At 40.1% G+C, this 19,230-nt stretch overlaps 1 protein-coding gene across 1 annotated transcript in view; it reads left to right on the top strand.

The window, feature by feature from the left end:
• The window catches only part of ASH1L (ASH1 like histone lysine methyltransferase), a 237,333-nt gene extending 218,105 nt beyond the window's left edge, over positions 1-19,228 (top strand). The window contains exons 17-29 of the mRNA XM_024116023.3: positions 1,602-1,759; positions 5,496-5,648; positions 7,613-7,667; positions 7,750-7,882; positions 8,933-9,181; positions 10,170-10,256; positions 11,185-11,275; positions 11,758-11,896; positions 12,016-12,188; positions 13,455-13,621; positions 14,825-14,865; positions 15,842-16,143; positions 16,769-19,228. Coding sequence (XP_023971791.1) covers positions 1,602-1,759; positions 5,496-5,648; positions 7,613-7,667; positions 7,750-7,882; positions 8,933-9,181; positions 10,170-10,256; positions 11,185-11,275; positions 11,758-11,896; positions 12,016-12,188; positions 13,455-13,621; positions 14,825-14,865; positions 15,842-16,143; positions 16,769-16,860 — 1,840 coding nt within the window. The 3' untranslated portion in view covers positions 16,861-19,228. The remainder of the gene's footprint in view (positions 1-1,601; positions 1,760-5,495; positions 5,649-7,612; positions 7,668-7,749; positions 7,883-8,932; positions 9,182-10,169; positions 10,257-11,184; positions 11,276-11,757; positions 11,897-12,015; positions 12,189-13,454; positions 13,622-14,824; positions 14,866-15,841; positions 16,144-16,768) is intronic.
• The last annotated feature ends 2 nt before the right edge of the window (positions 19,229-19,230 follow it).

Consider the following 19,230-nt stretch of genomic DNA (forward strand, 5'->3'; position numbering starts at 1 on the left):
TTCATCTCTATATCACAATTTCAAGGTTTTTGTTTAATATTCTGAAAACTGTATTTCAGTTTATTCAGTTTCCTTTTAATCCTGTGTACTAAAAGTTACTTAACATTCATTTATGTATTTATTTCTATATTTCTATATTTATTTGTTTATTTTTGGCTGCGTTGGGTCTTTGTTGCTGCATGCAGGCTTTCTCTGGTTGCAGCGAGTGGGGGCTACTCTTTGTTGCAGTGCATGGGCTCTAGGTGCACGGGCTTCAGCAGTTGTGGCACACAGACTCAGTAGTTGTGGCTCGTGGGCTCTAGAGCACAGGCTCAGTAGTTGTGGCACACAGGCTTAGTTGCTCCACGGCATGTGGGATCTTCCCAGACCAGGGCTCAAACCCATGTCCCCTGCATTGGCAGGCGGATTCTTAACCACTGCACCACCAGAGACGTCCCTAAAGTTACTTAAAATTTTAAACACTTTTAATTAACATTGTTCAGAGGAGGGTTACATGGGCTTCACCAAACTGCCAAAGGAATGAATGCCACAGAAAAGGTTAAGAATCCCTGTTTTGTTGATAAATTAACAGAGCAATAAAAAGGATCTTTAATGGTCATCTTTGCTTTTTCCTATATTGAGATGATAATTGTCCGTGTCAGAAGAGAAGTAAATATGTATGTCCTATTTTTCAAATTGTCTTGGGACATTTCCTACATCTTCCCTAACTACACACTCCAATATCTTAGAAAGTTCATCCTTATTTATAACTTTCCTAAATTTTAGCCCTTTTCATTCTATTTCACTTAGAATCATAGAAATTTTAAACTTCAGTAAAACAGAGAAGTCCGGTGGTTCTCTGCTTCGGCTCCATAGTGGCTTAGGGAGCTTTTTAAAACTCCTGATGCCCAGGCCACACTCCAAAACACTCACATCAGAATTTTCAGAGTTGGAACCCAGGTATCAGTAGTTTATAAAGCTCCCCAAGTGATCTCAATGTGCAGCCAAAGTCAGGAACTATAAAATTAGTCTAATCTCCATTTACTGAGGCACATAGTTTGAGACTTATTCAGGGTCACATCTGTTTATATGTGTGCTAGGGTGAAAATCAAATTATGGAATCATCAAAATTGTGTAGGGTTAATCAAGTTACATATAACTCATTTAACTTTAGAGATCCATGTGGTGGCACTGTACCTAACATGGTTTGCCCAGTGCATATCCATCTTAAATATCTATGCCTTTATCTGCCACTCCAGTTCTCCTTGTTATAGCTGATCCTAAGCCTATACTTCATCTTGGCAACTTCCTTTAGAATTTGTAAACATACTACATAAAGCTCTGCCTTCAAGTCAGCCCGTTTCAGTTGCCAAAATCGTTGCAGCTTTTAGGTGGTATTTGTCAGATATTTGTAAATATTACAGAGAAATGTTTTGTGTTATGTGAAATAAATCAAGATTAAAAACTGAATAATGTTTCTCCATATGTAATCTCTCTATAATAGCTGATTTCACTGATAAGTATTCATATATGTCATCAAAACAGTGGCTTACATAGAGTAGACATTAATAAATGCTTATTGAATTGATAAATAAAGGAGCTCCTTTCCTCCTTCCTTACAGAAACTTCGTATTAAAGCATCATGTGTTCTTGGTTCGAAATTGGGAGAAGATTCGGCAGAAACAGGAGGAAGTAAAGCACACCAGTGATAATATTCATTCAGCATCATTATATACCCGTTGGAATGGCATCTGCCGAGATGACGGGAACATTAAGTCTGGTAAGGACTGAGAAACATTCTTGTTAATTCCATAAGGTTGCCTCAAAAGTGATTATTTTACTTATTTTCAAACGGTCTATTCAAAGATTCTGTTTAGTCTGGACCAAAAAAGTTAAGAGCCAAACATACAAGTATCAGTCAGCAATAACCTGTCCATCCCAGCTCTTCAACTTCCTTGTCTCTACTCTAAGGAACAGGAGGAAACCCCCTTCCACCAGCCTCCCAAACATCACCTACACCCTGAAAGTTGCTAGACATGAGATAGGTAGTGGGTGCTCTGTGTTACACCAGGGAATTTCCTGCTTCTACTTTTTGAGGGAAAATAGGAAAGGATAAAAGAAGAACATGAGGGGAATTCCCTGGAGGTCCAGTGGTTAGGACTCGGCACTTTCACTGCCGGGGCCCCGGTTCGATCCCCGGTCGGGGAACTAAGATCCTGCAAGCCGAGGGGTGCGGCAAAAAAAAAGTAGAAGTAGTCTGCATGGTGTATGAGGCAACATGCTGAGTGAGAACTAGATCTATTTAGAAATTTGTCCAGAATCTTATATCTTCTCAGTGATTTGATTGGCATAAATTCTCTGATCTTATATTCCATTTAGTTCAAATCTTCTGATAATAGCAATAATTATTTCCTGAGTAATTTTTATAGGTCAGGCACCGAGCTAAAACACATTAAAGTACTATTGCATTTGATCTACACAGATTACCTCTTGAGGGAAGTACAGGCATACCTCATTTTATTGCACTCACTTTATTGCACTTTGCAGATAGTGTGTTTTCTACAAATTGAAAGTTTTGTGGCATCCCTGCTTGGAGCAATCTGCCACGCCATTTTTCCAAGGGCATTCTCTCACTTCGTGTCTCTGTGTCACATTTTGGTAATTCTCACAATATTTCAAACTTTTTCATTATTATTTTGTTTGTTATGGTGATATGTGATCAGTGATTGTTGATGTTACTCTTTTAATTGTTTGGGGGAGCCTCAAACCAAGCCCATATAAGACGGTGAACTTAATAAATGTTGTGTGTGCTCTGACTGCTCTACCAGCCAACCATTCCCTGCCCCCCTGTCTCCCACCCCACCCCCCCACCCAATGCCCCATCTCTCTCCCTTTCCTCAGGCCTCCCTATCCCCTGAGACACAGCAATATTGAAATTAGGCCAACTAATAACCCTACAGTGGCCTCTAAGAGTTCAAGTGAAAGGAAGAGTCGCACATCTCTCACTTTAAATCAAAAGCTAGAAATGATTAAGCTTAGTGAGGAAGGCAACGCTTTAAGCCGAGACAGGCCAAAAGTGTTAGACCTCTTGCGCCAAACAGTTACTGAGCCAAGCTGTGAATGAAAAGGAAAAGTTCTTGAAGGAAATTAAAAGTGCTACTCCAGTGAACACACAAATGATAAGAAAGTAAAACAGCCCTATTGCTGACATGGAGAAAGTTTGAGTGGTCTGGATAGAAGGTCAAACCAGCCACAACATTCCCATAAGCCAAAGTCTAATCCAGAGCAAGGCCCTAACTCTCTTCAGTTCTGTGAAGGCTGAGAGATGTGAAGAAGTTGCAGGAGAAAAATTTGAAGCTAGCAGAAGTTGGTTCATGAGGTTTAACATCGAAGTACAAGGTGAAGCAGCGCGTGCTGATGTACAAGCTGCAGCAAGTTATCCAGAAGATCTAGCTAAGATCATTAATGAAGGTGGCTACACTAAACAACAGATTTTCAATGTAGGTAAAACAGCTTTATACTGGAAGAAGATGCCATCTAGGACTTCATAGCTAGAGAGAAGAAGTCAGTGCCTGGCTCAGAGGTTCAAAGGACAGGCTGACTCTCTCTTGTTAGAGGCTAATGCAGCCGGTGACTGTAAGTTGAAGCCAGTGCTCATTTACCATTCCAGAAATCCTAGGGTCCTTTCAAATTATGCTAAATGTACTCTGCTCTTTCCAATGGAACAACAAAGCCTGGACGACAGCACATCTGTTGACAAAGCCCACTGTTGAGACCTACTGCTCAGGAAAAAAGATTCCTTTCAAAACATTACTGCTCATGGACAATGCACCTGGTCACCCAAGAGCTCTGATGGAGATGTACAACGAGATTAATGTTGTTTTCATGCCTGCTAGCACAACATCCACTCTGCAGCCCATGGATCAAGGAGTAATTTCCACATTCAAGTCTTATTATTTAAGAAATACATTTCATAAGGCTACAGCTGCCACAGATAATGATTCCTCTGATGGATTTGGGCAAAGAAAATTGAAAACCTTCTGGAAAAGATTCTAGATGCCATTAAGAACATTCGTGGTTCACGGGAGGAGGTCAAAATATCAACATTAACAGGAGTTTGGAAGTCGTTTCCAACCCTCATGGGTGACTTTGAGGGGTTCAAGACTTCAGTGTAGGAAGTAAATGCAGATGTGGTGGAAATAGCAAGAGAACTAGAAATAGAAGGGGAGCCTGAAGGTGAGACTGAACTGCTGCACTCTTGTGGTAAAATTTTCAAGGATGAGGAGTTGCTTCGTATGGATGAGCAAAGAAAGTGGCTTCTTGAGATGGAATCTACTCCTGGTGAAGACGCTGTGAAGATTTTGTTGAAATGGCAACAAAAGATTTAGAATATTACATAAACTTAGTTGCTAAGGCAGTGACAGGGTTTGAGAGGATTGACTCCAATTTTGAAAGAAGTTCTGTGGGTAAAATGCTATCAAAGATCATTGCACGAGAGAAAAAAAAGAGTACTGCATGCTGCAGAGAAATCATTCATGAAAGGAGGAGTCAAAGATGCAGCAAACTGCACTGCTGCCTTGTCTTGAGAAACTGCCTCAGCCACCCCAGCCTTCAGCAACCACCACCCTGATCAGTCAGCAGCCATCAACATCGAGGCAAAGCCCTCTATCAGCAAAAAGATTACAACTCGCTGAAGACTCAGATGACGGTTAGCACTTTTTGGCAATAAAGTTTTGTGGGTTTTTTTTTTTTTTTTTTTTTTGGTACACGGGCCTCTCACTGCTGTGGCCTCTCGCGTTGCGGAGCACAGGCTCCGGATGCACAGGCTCAGCGGCCATGGCTCACGGGCCTAGCCGCTCCGCGGCATGTGGGATCCTCCTGGACCGAGGCACGAACTCATGTCCCCCGCATCGGCAGGCAGAACCCCAACCACTGCGCCACCAGGGAAGGCCCAATAAAGTATTTTTTAATTAAGGTATGTGCATTGTTTTTTTAGACATAATGCATTGCACACTTAATAGACTACAGTATAGTGTAAATATATCTTTCACATGTGCTGGGAAACCAAGATCTCCGTGTGACTCCCTTTCTTGCAATATTCGCATTATTGCAGTGTTCTGGAACCAAACCTGCAATATCTCCGTGGTATGCCTGTACTACCACTCTTCCCATTTTACCGTTGAGAAGCTGGGACACAAAGTTTAAGTAACTTTCCCAAAATCAGACAGTTAGTAAGCAGTGAGACCAGAATTCAAAAGCAGACAGACTCATTTTGAAACCCAGACTTGCAACTACTCTATAGCATTTGGCCATTAGTAAGTCCCTTTAAATTGCAGGATTTGTCTCTCTGGTAAACTCCAATGTTTTCTGATTTTTCTTTAAGGAGGAGAGAAACAACTCCATAACCACTAATCTCCTTAGTCACTTCAAGGAAAGTAGCGAAAATCGCAGGAATCCATCACAGAAGAGAAAAAGCTCCTCTTTTCCTGAAACTAATTTTCACTTTATCCTTCCAGACGTCTTCATGACCCAGTTCTCCGCCCTGCAGACTGCTCGATCTGTTCGAACAAGACGGTTGGCAGCAGCAGAGGAAAACATTGAAGTAGCTCGGGCAGCCCGCCTAGCCCAGATCTTCAAAGAGATCTGTGATGGCATAATCTCTTATAAAGGTGACCATATTTACCCCAAATTCCTTCTCCTTAGCTTTTTTAAAAATTATATCGCTTACCTCACCTGAGATATCCAAGACGAAGAACACATGACAGTTTAGGGCTAGGAATTTAGGTGGTTTACTTAGTTCTTCCTTTGTCAGAGTGTAGAATTATAGGACTGATTATAGTCTTCAGGGATTGTTGTCTCTAAATCCCTGGATCTTTAGGTTAATTTTTTGTATATATTGGAATTTTATCATAGTTAAGTACTATATTTAGAAATCACATTTTTTAGCTGTAGGATAGAAAGAAGTAGGTCTTTGTCTTGGATATTAATTTTCCTGAATGAGGCAATGAATTAGCAATTTAAGAAAAAAGTATTATGAATGTATGACATCAGTGGTTCTTAACCTTTTTTGATTGACAGATATCTTTGAGAATAAAGTTGTGGACTCTTACCCCCGAAAAATATTATGTACATAATTTTGCTTATATTTTGGAAGGTTCACAGGCCCTAACTTCTACATTAAGGAAAAGGATATAAAGTTACAAAAAAATGACTTACGAAGCATTCTCATGCAAACATATTTACCCCACTCCTTTCCTCTTCTAAGACACATCTCTTGGATTTGTATTGGGGGTGAGGGTGGAGGAGAGAATTTTTAATTTTAGGTAGGTAGTTTGGTAATGTACGTGACTTTTTCTGACCAGGAAATTTGTAGATATTTAAAATGAGAGATTTTAACAAAGAATTACAGCTTTTGTCATCAGCTTTTTTGTCTATTTTATTTTTGTGTAATTGAGGTATAGTTAATTTACAGTATTATATGTTACAGGTGTACAGTATAGTGATTCGCAATTTTTAAGTTATAAATTTTTGTTATCACAATTTTTATAGTTATTACAGAATATTGGCTGTATCTTTGTGTTGTACAGTAATATATCCGTGTTGCTTATTTTATACATAATAGTTTGTACCTCTTAATCTGCCACCCCTATCTTGCCCCTCCCCAGTTCCCTCTCCCTACTGGTAACCACTAATTTGTTCTCCATATCTGTGAGTCTTTTTTGTTGTTGTTATAATCAGCCATCAACTTTTGCTTCCTTCCTTTCCCTAAATTCTGAGGAATTTGGTTTTCTTTCTCTACTATTTATCGTCATGTTTTAGTGGTTTTTTGCCATTTTGTTAACTAAGGATGGAAAGAAGAAAGGGGAGACCAGCCTGTCCTAATATGTAAAGTTTTGTGGCACCTACTCCCTTTACATTCCCTAAAGATCACACTCTGTATTCTCAACCAGCCCCATCTGATCTAGTGTAAAACTGCAGTAGATGTATCTATATGTCACTGAATTCTGGGCATGAAACAATAGGCTTTTTCTCTCTGTGTAGTGAGTTGTTAGAAAGTAAGATAGCAAGTGAGAAGCAGCCCCACACCATGAATTCTATTTTCATAATACAGAGCAACTGTTATAAGAAGATGGATTCCAGAAAATATTTAGAGTACTGAATTATTCATTATCTTGAATTTAATTGAATCTAAACCAACAGGGTAATATTAACTATGGGCAATTAATGAGAACTAGAAAACATTTTTTGGATGAGATGATCTTTGATGTAATAAATTTTGTTGAGTAGGAATTTGCCCTAAGCACCCTAGCTACTTCAGTAAGTTCCCATCTCTCATTCTTCTTAGAAAGTTTTCATTACCCAACTAACACTGTTTTATTTTATATTTCAAGTATATACACTGTATCTTTCATATTCCAGGTAATCCTGAAAGCATCTTCTGATCTCTGCCTTTGACTGCCCACATTTCTGAAAAGTCCTTGCATTTTTCACTGGCCTCGAAAAAAAACTTAGATTTTTTTTTTTTTTCCTAACTTTAAATTTTAAGGATTCTACTTTTTCAGTTAGGAGTTAATACTTGCCTCCCTTGTGTCTTATAGTCAGACCTTCTACTAAACCTTGCGTTCTCTTGCAGATTCTTCCCGACAGTCACTGGCAGCACCACTTTTGAACCTACCCCCAAAGAAAAAGTAAGTTTACATATGTGGGAATTACTTGAGTTTTAGAAAAGTCCTACGTGTACCAGACTGACACCCTGGCTTTATGTTCCAGGAATGCTGATTATTATGAGAAGATCTCTGATCCCCTAGATCTTTCCACCATAGAGAAGCAGATCCTCATTGGTTATTATAAGACAGTGGAGGCTTTTGATGCTGACATGCTCAAGGTGTTTCGGAATGCTGAGGTATTTTTCACTGACTTCAAACACAGATTAAGAAGTTTGTTCTGAAGAGGTCTATTCTAGAAGTTTAAGATTTTTACACTCTTCTCCTAGCAACCTTCATATTTCTGATTAAGAAAGACAACAGTTTTTATCGAGTACCCTTAGGATAAGGGTTATAGTTTACTAAATATTGGAAATATAATAAATGAAGGCAGTGATACGACTAGAATGGAAGGTTAAATCATACTCCCAAAACAATTTCTGTAAAAACCTATTTAGTGCTGAACCTTTATGTTTATGTAATACAGACATTTTACTACATTTAAGTCATATCTGCAGTCTCTTTACTAGAGACAATAAGTATATGTGAAATACACAGAAATATGTATAGGCAAATAAATATATCTTAAGGATGGAATTGAGGGGTATTACACTAATAGGTTACAGAATAGGTGAAGCTCATTGGAGAGAAGGTGGTCTTGAACTGATTTAAAGGAGGATGGGTATGATGTGTAGAAGAGAGGATATCCTTCAGTGATTTTGAAATACCTTGGAGAGGTGTTTGAAGGACAAAAGAGACTACTAGATGAAGGGAGGAATTGAGACTGAAGACAAGAAATGAGAGAAATACAGACAAGTGTGAGAAAAATTATAGCAATTTTGAATTTTAACATGCTTTCTCCTGAAACCCAGCTTTCAAATATGTTTAAACTTGTAGCTTTGTCCCTAGTAACTATAAGACAAAGGTAAACGAAGAGATTCTCCACGTTATGCTTGCAGTACTTAATCATGTTCCATGGCCACTGTGTTTTTGATCCTAATGGATAATAAGCTTTATGATAGGAGTCGAATAACAGAGCAGCAGAGCAAATGGGAAAATTACCATGCAGATTCTAATTTTAATTCATTTTAGTTCAGTTTAAGTTGTTTTCAACTGTGGCACCTATATTTGTTGGTATTAAAAATAGGCTAACCAAATGGGAGGGTAAAGAAAATCCTTCTACCTCTTCAGGTATATTTTTAAGCCATATTGAGAAGACAAACATGATATCTTTCTTCTGCTTTCTTCAGAAGTATTATGGACGTAAATCGCCGGTTGGAAGAGATGTTTGCCGCCTACGAAAGGCCTATTACAATGCTCGGCACGAGGCATCAGCCCAGATTGATGAGATTGTGGGAGAGACAGCAAGTGAGGCAGACAGCAGTGAGACCTCAGTCTCTGAGAAGGAGAACGGTCATGAGAAGGACGATGATGTTATCCGCTGTATCTGTGGCCTCTACAAGGATGAAGGCCTCATGATCCAGTGTGAGAAGTGCATGGTGAGGGTCAGGAGGTGAAGCAGAAGCCTAGTCCTGATGAGCATGGTGACTATATTCAAAGCAGCAGCCCCTGCCTCTTTTGGCGTGGCTTGACGGGCTTTTTATAAACCTTAACTTTGCCTTGGTTTCTGTTATCCCTTACTGTTCACCATATTGTCCTTCTCCTTTTTGATATCTCCCCCTTTCATTTTATCCTTCTCTTCTTTTTTCTACCTCCCATTCTTTCTACCCACTTTCCACTGCACACTTCTAATGTAATCTGGATCAAGAAGAATGATAATATAGTGCTTTACCTGAAAAACATTAGAGGTACTACACTCTATATAGCATTAATACAGATGGAATGCAATATATGGAGCTCCTGATGAAGGAGTCAAGGCCTGTATTTGAGCCCTAGTATCCCCATTTGATTCATCTGCCCTCATTACCTTATGGAAAGTGGAGTTTATGAGTAACACATAGGATTGTTGGGAGGATATAATTAGATAAGGATAAGTCAAAACATAACTATAAAGCCTTTCACAGTGGCCATATTGTTGATATATATTACTTTGTAAGTAGTAGCTTGGTACTGTATTCATTCATCCTCCTGTTCTCTATCCACCTCCTTATTTTGTTTGCGCAGATCTGTGTATTATGAACCAATCTGTATACTTATGTTCAGATAAGTCCTCATTCTTTTTTCCCCCCTACTTTACCATTTATCTCTAATTTCTCACTTACCCCCTTAACATCCTTAGTTCCTGTTTTACTTTACCCTGTCCTACCGCTTCTTTTGTTTTGTTTTGTTTTGTTTTGTTTTGTTTGCCACAGCTTGCGGGATCTTAGTTCCCTGACCGGGGATTGAACCCAGGCCCCAGCAGTGAAAGCGCCGAGTCCTAACCACTGGACCGCCAGGAAACTTCCGCACATTTTTTTATTCTTAGCCCCCAGGACTTCTCTCAGTAAGTCTGACCCCCTACATACACACACACTTTTTTTTCTACAGGTGTGGCAGCACTGTGACTGCATGGGAGTGAACTCAGACGTGGAGCACTACCTTTGTGAGCAGTGTGACCCGAGGCCCGTGGACAGAGTAAGTTGCCCTCTGATAACAGTCTAATCTAAAAGTAGGAGATGTGGCACATGGTATTTTATCTGCCCTGCTCCTAATGCACTGAATTTCCTTTGATAAATTATTCAACCTCTCTACGCCTCAGTTTCTTACACTTTACATTGAGGGTAATAATTCTGCCCTTCCCTTTCCCTTTTGATTGAGACCAAAGGGAGAATACTTAGAAATCTACAGAAGGAATCGTACTCTATAAAACCGTGGTTTTTTATAAACACTACTATCCATGACAGAAGTAACTTATAAAGTTTAGGACTTGTGTACTCTAAATATCACCTATGTTAAGCAGCGTTTAAGTGAAAAGAGCACTGGACTCGGAGTCAACAAAGGTTAGTCTTAGGCCCATTTTTTAGGAGAGCTGGTAGGTCGAGTATCTTGCTCAAGTTATTAAATGGGTTTTTGTCTTGGCTCTGCCATATTTATATGTGTGATCTTCTATAAAAGGAGGTATTTAGGCAGTATTTCTTAACAGTGGTGCTGTTGTCAGTTTGAGTGGACAGTTCTTCAGTGTTGTGAGGGATACATTGCAGAATGTTTGCTTTCTTAGCCCTTGGGCACTAAATGCTAGTAGCCTCCTCCAGTCATTGTGACTAAGTCCCCCTTCACACATTTTCAGATGCCCTTTAGATGGCACAAAGCAACCACACAATTAGTGCTTCATAGAGTACAGTTTGGGATACTTAGCCTGTCAGGTTAGTCCTCTACGTTCACTTTTTCAAGTTTAACAGCTCTAGTTGCTGTCATCTTTTTTTAATATCTGTGCTGTATTGAAACCACTAAACAGTAAGTCTTAATTGGTTGGGAATTCTAGGTTTTAGTTCTTTTTCTCTTGAATAGAGAGGCTGGATACAATAGTCCCAGCCCTTATCCATCGGCTTTCTGCTCTTACCAGGAGGTACCCATGATCCCTCGGCCCCACTACGCCCAACCTGGCTGTGTCTACTTCATCTGTTTGCTCCGAGATGACTTGCTGCTTCGTCAAGGTGCGTACACAGAAGCTGACTCTACTTGCCAAAGCTGACCATTCTGAACAGTAGGGGGTATCTGCTGTCTGCATAATAGTGATTGTCACCATATGACGTTTAGCAGCAATAGAATATACCTTTATTATATCCTCAAGTCCTTAGGCTTACATACATTTACCTCCACCAAATAAAACTAAATTGGAGAGACCAGGGTGTTATAAAGCTAATTTTAAGACTGGGAAAGACATACAGGATTCCAAGAGGTGGAGGACCTCCCTCATGTCATTCTCATAGTCTAGAATTGATTGTCATCACCATTAGACTGCTGGTGTAGTTATGTATTTATTGTTTCAGATTTTATTGTTTTAGATTTTAACTTCTTTCTATGTAGACCTTGGGTCAGACTAAGGGATACCTGACAGAATTTATGCAGGAATCATTTTAACCTTCTCCTATGTTCTGTGCCTTCTGTGTCTTAACCTTCTCCTGTGCCTTCCTAGGTGACTGTGTATATCTGATGAGGGATAGTCGGCGCACCCCTGATGGCCACCCAGTCCGTCAGTCCTATCGACTATTGTCTCACATTAACCGAGATAAACTTGACATATTCCGCATTGAGAAGCTTTGGAAGAATGAAAAGTATGTGTAGAGGTCCTATCTCTATTCTTTCAGCTGTACCCTACCAGCACAGAGCTGAATATTCACTAGGATCATGCTACTTAACTAAACCTCTCCCTTTTCTTTTTTTCTTTTTTTAGAGAGGAACGGTTTGCCTTTGGTCACCATTATTTTCGTCCCCATGAAACCCACCACTCTCCATCCCGTCGGTTCTATCACAATGAACTATTTCGGGTGCCACTTTATGAGATCATTCCCTTGGAGGCCGTAGTGGGGACCTGCTGTGTATTGGATCTGTATACATATTGTAAAGGTAAGTGATGTGGACTACTTAAAAAATGACCTCCTGGGCTTCCCTGGTGGCGCAGTGGTTGAGAGTCCGCCTGCCGATGCAGGGGACACGGGTTCGCGCCCCGGTATGGGAGGATCCCACATGCCGCGGAGCGGCTGGGCCCGTGAGCCATGGCCGCTGAGCCTGTGCGTCCGGAGCCTGTGCTCCGCAACGGGAGAGGCCACAGCAGTGAGAGGCCCGCGTACCGCAAAAAAAAAAAAAAACTCCTGTCTGCTATTCATTGATCTACAACTGCCCACTCTGTTCATGTAGTCTCTCTCTGATAAAAGGTTATCCAAGGTTAGCTATGAAGCTTCAGAGAGCTATATAATATTCTTTCTTTCTTTTACATAGTGCTTTTGTTACTTAATAAATGTTAATTCTTTTTAATTCATTTTTTTTCATAGTATGTAATTAGCACTCTATTAGTACTTGTGGGAAGATAAGTTACTTCACCCCCCCCATTCCAAAATCCTTACGACCATCATCAACTCTCCACATTAAACAAACAAACAAACAAAAAAACAAAATAGTTTCATAAGGTTTGTGGTTAACAGTGGAATCAGACAATCTAATTTCAGATACCAGCTCTACCACTTTTTACCCGTGTGCCCTTGGGAAAGTTATTTAGCCTACTGAAAATAGGGATTAGTATCTATTTTAGAGAGTTTTGTAAGGATTAAATGAAATAATCTACAAAAGCACTAAGCGCAGTTTATGGCTCACAGTAAAACTCAGTATATGTTAGATATCATTATAAGTAAGTTCAGTTGCCTAGCTCTTTCTCTTAGTATCACAGCAAAATAGTCCAGGAGAATATATATTCCATGCAAAAACTAACTGCTTGAAGCCCCATGATGACTCCTCAGTCCCCCACTCTATAAAGTGTTCATTACCAAATGTGCTTCCCTCATTTATACAGTTATTCTTTTCTGATAACTTCCCCAAAATGTGCTGTTTTTCCTTCGAAATGTTCTCTCAAAAATTCCTGCAGCACTCAGTCTACATTTCTGGTTTCTTTCCATCCTATAGAATGCCCTTCAACTCTTAGATTCCCTTTCCCCTTTCTTTGACACTAATGTCTCCTTTCTTCTGAAGTCACCAAATGCTTAGTTGTTACCCCTCTCAAAACAGCTACCATGTTTCCCTCTTAGGGGTCTCACTGCTTTCCCAATGGTATGTGAGGGGCAGCTCAGGGTGAGGGAAGGGGAAGTAGGGAGGGTTCTTTAACAGTGTTTGGACTCATAGGGAGACCCAAAGGAGTGAAGGAGCAAGATGTGTACATCTGCGATTATCGGCTTGACAAGTCAGCACACCTGTTTTACAAGATCCACCGGAACCGCTATCCCGTCTGCACCAAACCCTATGCCTTTGATCACTTCCCCAAGAAGCTCACTCCTAAAAGAGATTTTTCAGTAAGTCCCCTTCCTCTCTTCACTGTACATGTCAGGACAATCTAGTTCGTGCATGGAATTCACAGATTGAGAATTTTCAAGTGGCTCTCTGCTTCTTCATCCTGTTTCCATCCCAAACTGGAAAACTCCCTCTCTATTTGGTATGTTTGAGCAGCAAAAATGCATTTATTCTGCATTTCCTGGCATGGGCTGTGCCTCAGGGAATTGTTGTTATACTTCAGTTAGGTTTTCCTCTTTTTTCTCTCTCACCTCTTTACAGTCTTTGCCCTTGAGCCCCATAGCATAGTTTTTTGTTATGTTTTCCACACCCATAATATTGAGAAACAAAAAGAATATCAGTAACATTGAGAAACCTTTGGTGAAAATAATTCAGTGCTTTTTCTTTTTTATATCTGGATTTAAAATATAAGACATTATCATTATATAAAATTTGAAAAGTACAGAAGCATTAAGAAGAAAAAATTGTTTATTATCTTACTACACAGAAAATAACCACTGTTAACATTTTCATTTTCAGCCCTTTTCCTATGTGTTATTTTTTCTTTCAAATTGTGAACATATTCCTTCAGTTATATTGTGCCATTTGTCATCATTTCATAAAGGTTTTGGTTATCCATGTATTTGCTATAATGAAACCCTGGACTAAATTCCTCATCCATGAGTCTTTTTTCAGTGGGCCTGTCGGAATTCAGAGCTGTCATCCTGGAATGCTTAGAAATAGTCTAACCAGAAAGCAAACCTTTATGTTCCTATTTTTCCTAGTATTATTTTTGGATTTCTCTAAATCATATTTATTTTGTATTCTTTCTGCCCACCACCAAGCCCTGCCTCTCATGTAGAATTCTTTGATCTTGCTTGCTCAGTCAGCAGCTCACTGATCAGCTTTGAAACCCCAACCTTAACTTCTTAAAAGCTGGGATGGGACAAAAAGAATTTTGAGCCTATCCCTTCTACTATCATTCTAGGCTTAAAAAATGCTAAAAATTTACACTGTGGCCTACAGATTATTAGGACTAAACTTCTGACCTTAACACAGTCACCCAACTTAATAAAGGTTTTAGCCCAATAGCCCAGTTATTTTCTTTCTTTATCTCCTTACCTCCCCACCTCCCCACCTCCCTTATCCTGAGTTTGCCCCAGATCATCTGTATCAGCTTTGCCAGCTTCTGCAGTACACTTACCACTTGCATTTCTTCTCTGCAGCCTCATTATGTCCCAGACAACTACAAGAGGAACGGAGGGCGGTGAGTCCCATGGGGGATGTAAGGAGCCTAAGGGATTAACAATAACTTGAATGGAGCAAGAGAATGACCACCTACCCACTCAGCCCCACACCTAGGATTGGGGAGTCTCTGACAAAGTAACCCAATATAGTGCCAACAGTAATATAGAAGAACTAGACTTCAGTAGGTGTGGTCTCGTTATGGAGCCTTAGTTGGGGCAGGGAGGGAGATTTGTAAGATTAGAGATAGAGAAAGGGAAGGATTTGGAACAGAACTCCAGACAGATTTGGAAAAATCTTTTTTAGGTTTCTGCAAGCTTTCCCTATTACCCCAAGGTGTATCAGCTCTTAGGACTTCTATCAAGGAACAGAAGTAGCTAGAAGTGCACGGTTTTAACTGAGCAGTTTGGGCTTATAGTTTTTATTTGTGCTATTTTGTACACAAGAGGTGTATTCTTAGAGAAAGTACCGAAGGCTTTTCTTCAATTTCCTTTTCTGTTGAACGGTAGCGTAACAATCACTTTACCTACATCAATAGCTTACCATAAGGAAATCAACTGTATTTCAATATTAGAAAAAGAAAATACCAGATAATAGATGTGAGAAGAAATTTAGGAAAAGTAAAAACTCTATTTAAATACTCATTTTAGTTGGACTATGGGTATCACAAGGTTATGCCATACTTCTGTGTACTTATGAAGCAATCAGAACTAGCTAAGCATTTTACCAGCTCTGGTCTATTTTGTGGATTCCTGAAGGAAAGAAGAAAAATTGAATTTTGTAAATATAAATTAAATTTCAGAGAAAGGTAGTGGTTTTTTCCAAAAAATAATAAAGTGAAGACCATAGCCAATTTTCTTACCTTTTGAGCCAAGGCTCTAACAGCTAGACTGCAGGATCTCAAGTCATCTCGAGGTCTTTTCCCTTCATTCCCCTTCCATCCCCAAGTGCCCTGCTTACTTAGCCTTCCTCTCTAAATTCACATATCTTTCTGGCAGATCATCCTGGAAGTCTGAGCGCTCAAAGCCACCCCTAAAAGACCTGGGCCAGGAGGATGATGCTCTGCCCTTGATTGAAGAGGTTCTGGCCAGTCAGGAGCAAGCAGCCAATGAGATGCCCAGCCTGGAGGAGCCAGAACGGGAGGGGGCCACTGCTGAAGTCAGTGAGGGTGAAAAAAAAACAGAGGAAAGTAGGCAAGAACCCCAAGCAGCTTGTACCCCTGAGGAACGACGGCATAGTCAACGGGAACGACTCAACCAGATCTTGCTCAATCTCCTTGAAAAAATCCCTGGGAAAAATGGTAAGGAGAATCAGGCTCATCTCTAGGGTTTAAGATAAATGGGAAATCAGCAGAGAGGGAATGAAAAAGAGCAACTTCTAATTACTTGCTTAGAATGGAAAATATTCTTTAAAAATGGTACAGCTCTGGGACTTCCCTGATGGTCCAGTGGGTAAGCCTCCGTGCTCCCAGTACAAGGGGCATCGGTTCAGTCCCTGGTTGGGGAACTAGATCCCACATGGATGCTGCAACTAAGACCCGGCTCAGCCAAAATAAATAAATTTAAAAAAAAAAAAAAAAGGAACAGTTCTTGGGAATTCCCTGGCAGTCCAGTGGTTAGGGCTCAGCGCTTCCACTGCAGGGGCCATGGGTTCGATCCCTGGTCAGGGAACTAAAATCCCACATGCTGTGCAGCATGGCCAGAAAAATGATACAGTTCTTTCATGGACCCGTGTTTAGTTATATCTTGGGAATGAAACTGGGAGGTGAGAGGATCCAGCTTATTTCATTTGGGGCTGGAGGAAGGCCTAAATTGCGTATAGGTCAGAAACGGAACCATTGAATTTCTGTGATCTCCTGAGAGCTCAAATCTGGAATAAGGAGTGGGAAGGTAGTATTTGATGAGCCTCCTCGTTTCTGTTTTCAGCCATCGATGTGACCTACTTGCTGGAGGAAGGATCAGGCAGGAAACTTCGAAGACGTACTTTGTTTATCCCAGAAAACAGCTTTCGGAAGTGAACCTCAAAGAATGAGAACCTCAAGCATCTGGGATCCAGTGGAGCTTACAGTCCTGCCTCCTGTTCTCTGAGTGTAGACAGGGGTGGGAAGGGTCCATCCAGCAAGGGGAATGGGGCCATGTCATTGACATTAGGTACTTAGTAAACCTTGGAGCTAGTGGAGAGGAAGAGGAAGGGGATCTGTCTAAACAGTTCAGTTTAACTTGTTTTCCTCTCCATTGCTTCACCCTGAGGGTTAATAATGTAGGGTGGAGGGCAGAGCACATTGGGGATGACCAGAATCTTTTGGTACTTTACAGCACTTGCCCCTCCCCACAGCTTGGGTTTTTCTGTGTCATCCTCTGATCCTGCAGGCACTGCTAAGAAGCTGCTTCCTATACCCAGGTATAACTCAAACTCCAAAGGGATAGGGCCAGGATCCCCACCCCTACCCTGTCTGTTCTCTATAGGCTCCAAGAGCTACCCGAGACGTAAAACAGAAACAGTAGCTGGGCCTTGTTCCAAATCCCTGACTAGGAAAAGTTTCTCTCTCCTCTTTTGCCCAAACAGGTCAAAGTAAAATGTGAGTTGACAACTCAAAGCACTTGTAACTGCTGCCCCTCTCCCTACCTCTACTCCCCCAAATGGAATCATGGAATAGGGAAGGCCCCCATGGGGTCAGAAGGGCACAGTACTTATTGTAACCATTTTTGTTTTAACCTTCATAACCTGCCGAACATATTTTTTTCTAATGAGAAGCCCAGGCCCCCGCCAGCACACGTGCTGTTTATGCGCTATGGTTCTTGTGTGTCTGCTGTGCTGTGCGAATGGAGATTCATTTCAAAGAAAAATCATTTTAAAACCTACATAAAAATGAACTCTAACCACCCCCCAACAAAAGTCACTACATAAACTGTTGAGCAGTATTCACCTATCAGAGTATTTGTTGTGAGTGTAGATTATCAATTGAAAACACTACTTCTTGTTTTACTTGTACAGTTTTCAATGTCCATCTCTTGAAGAGACAGTGTATTCTCCCCACCCCTAGTTCCATCTTCCCTCCACCTTCCTGATGACTTCATCTTCAGGAGGGATATCCAGGGTGTCACCTTCCTTCCCATTCTCTTGACCAGAAGTTACCAGATAATACTGTCTCTTTAAAAATAAAATTTAAAAAGCTTTGCTTTGTTGTCTTTTCAGACAGACATATGCATATACGTTTTAGGTGTTCTTATAAGAGAAAAGATGGTTTTTAAATGTGCCAAGTTGTGTGTGTATATATATATGTATGTATATATATATATATATCTGCTGCGTGATTAGTAAGCAATACAATAGTTAAACATTTTCCCATTACTTTTTTCTAATATTGGACCAATGCTCTCCTAATTGTACATTTTCTCTTATGATGACGACGCTCTGACTTGTTTAGGTAGAAACATTGACCACCTTCCATTCCATTGAATCTTTCTTTTTCTCCTTTCTGTGTCAATCTTGAGGAAAAAAAAAAAAAAAAAAAAAACAAAAGAGACAGGGGATGCCAAAGATCCCCTTGAGCAGAGAAAAAGCAGAATAAATATTTTATTAAAGAAAAAAGAGAATTAAGAAAATAGTTTGGAGTATTTTCTTACTGTAGAGAAGCACTGTACATTACTAAGAGACCTGGGTATAAGATACTCACGTGTGGAGCTGGGAAAATCGCATGTCCAAGCCCGTTTGAGTGGTTTCTTTTGGTTTTCATTGCAGGGAGCCGGGTGGGAGGGAGGTGGGAATAGGGGCACTTTGGGGGTCTCCTTTTAGTCAAAGCAGGAAAATGACAAGAAAGAGATTAAAATTCAATATTTCCTTTAATAGTGTTAAACACTAAAATTTTAAAAAAGACGAAAAAAGAAAAAAAAACTTTGTAAAATGCGAGAACAGAAGCAAAAGACACTACGCTCTGTCATTTTATCTTTCTTTTGTTGAAAGACTAAAAACTGAAATGTTTTTTAGACAATCAAATGTTAGGTAAGTGCAAAAACTTGTTTTTTCTTACTGGTGTAGAAATTAATGCCTTTTTTTATTTTTCGGTTGTTTTATAATAACGAATAAAAAGAACCCCCTAGCTGCCAGGCGGGTTTTGGTGTTTGAAATGCGGGGCAAAGCACTACATCACTGCAAATAGATACAGAGTTAGTCTGCATGTCTGTAGGCTGTGTGATTGCGGAAAATATAAATGCTGCTAATATATTTCCTTTTTACAAAAGCATATCTAAATAGATGATTGTTTTGATGTTAATCTTTGTAAATTATGTATTACCAATTTTAACATTGGATGTAATTGCATAAAAAGCTTGCATCTCAATCCTTGAAAGTCTAGTATTAAATGGAAAAAACTTTTCCTAACTACAGA

This window comes from Physeter macrocephalus, chromosome 4 (assembly GCF_002837175.3).
Source record: "Physeter macrocephalus isolate SW-GA chromosome 4, ASM283717v5, whole genome shotgun sequence".
Taxonomy (NCBI): Eukaryota; Metazoa; Chordata; class Mammalia; order Artiodactyla; family Physeteridae; genus Physeter; species Physeter macrocephalus.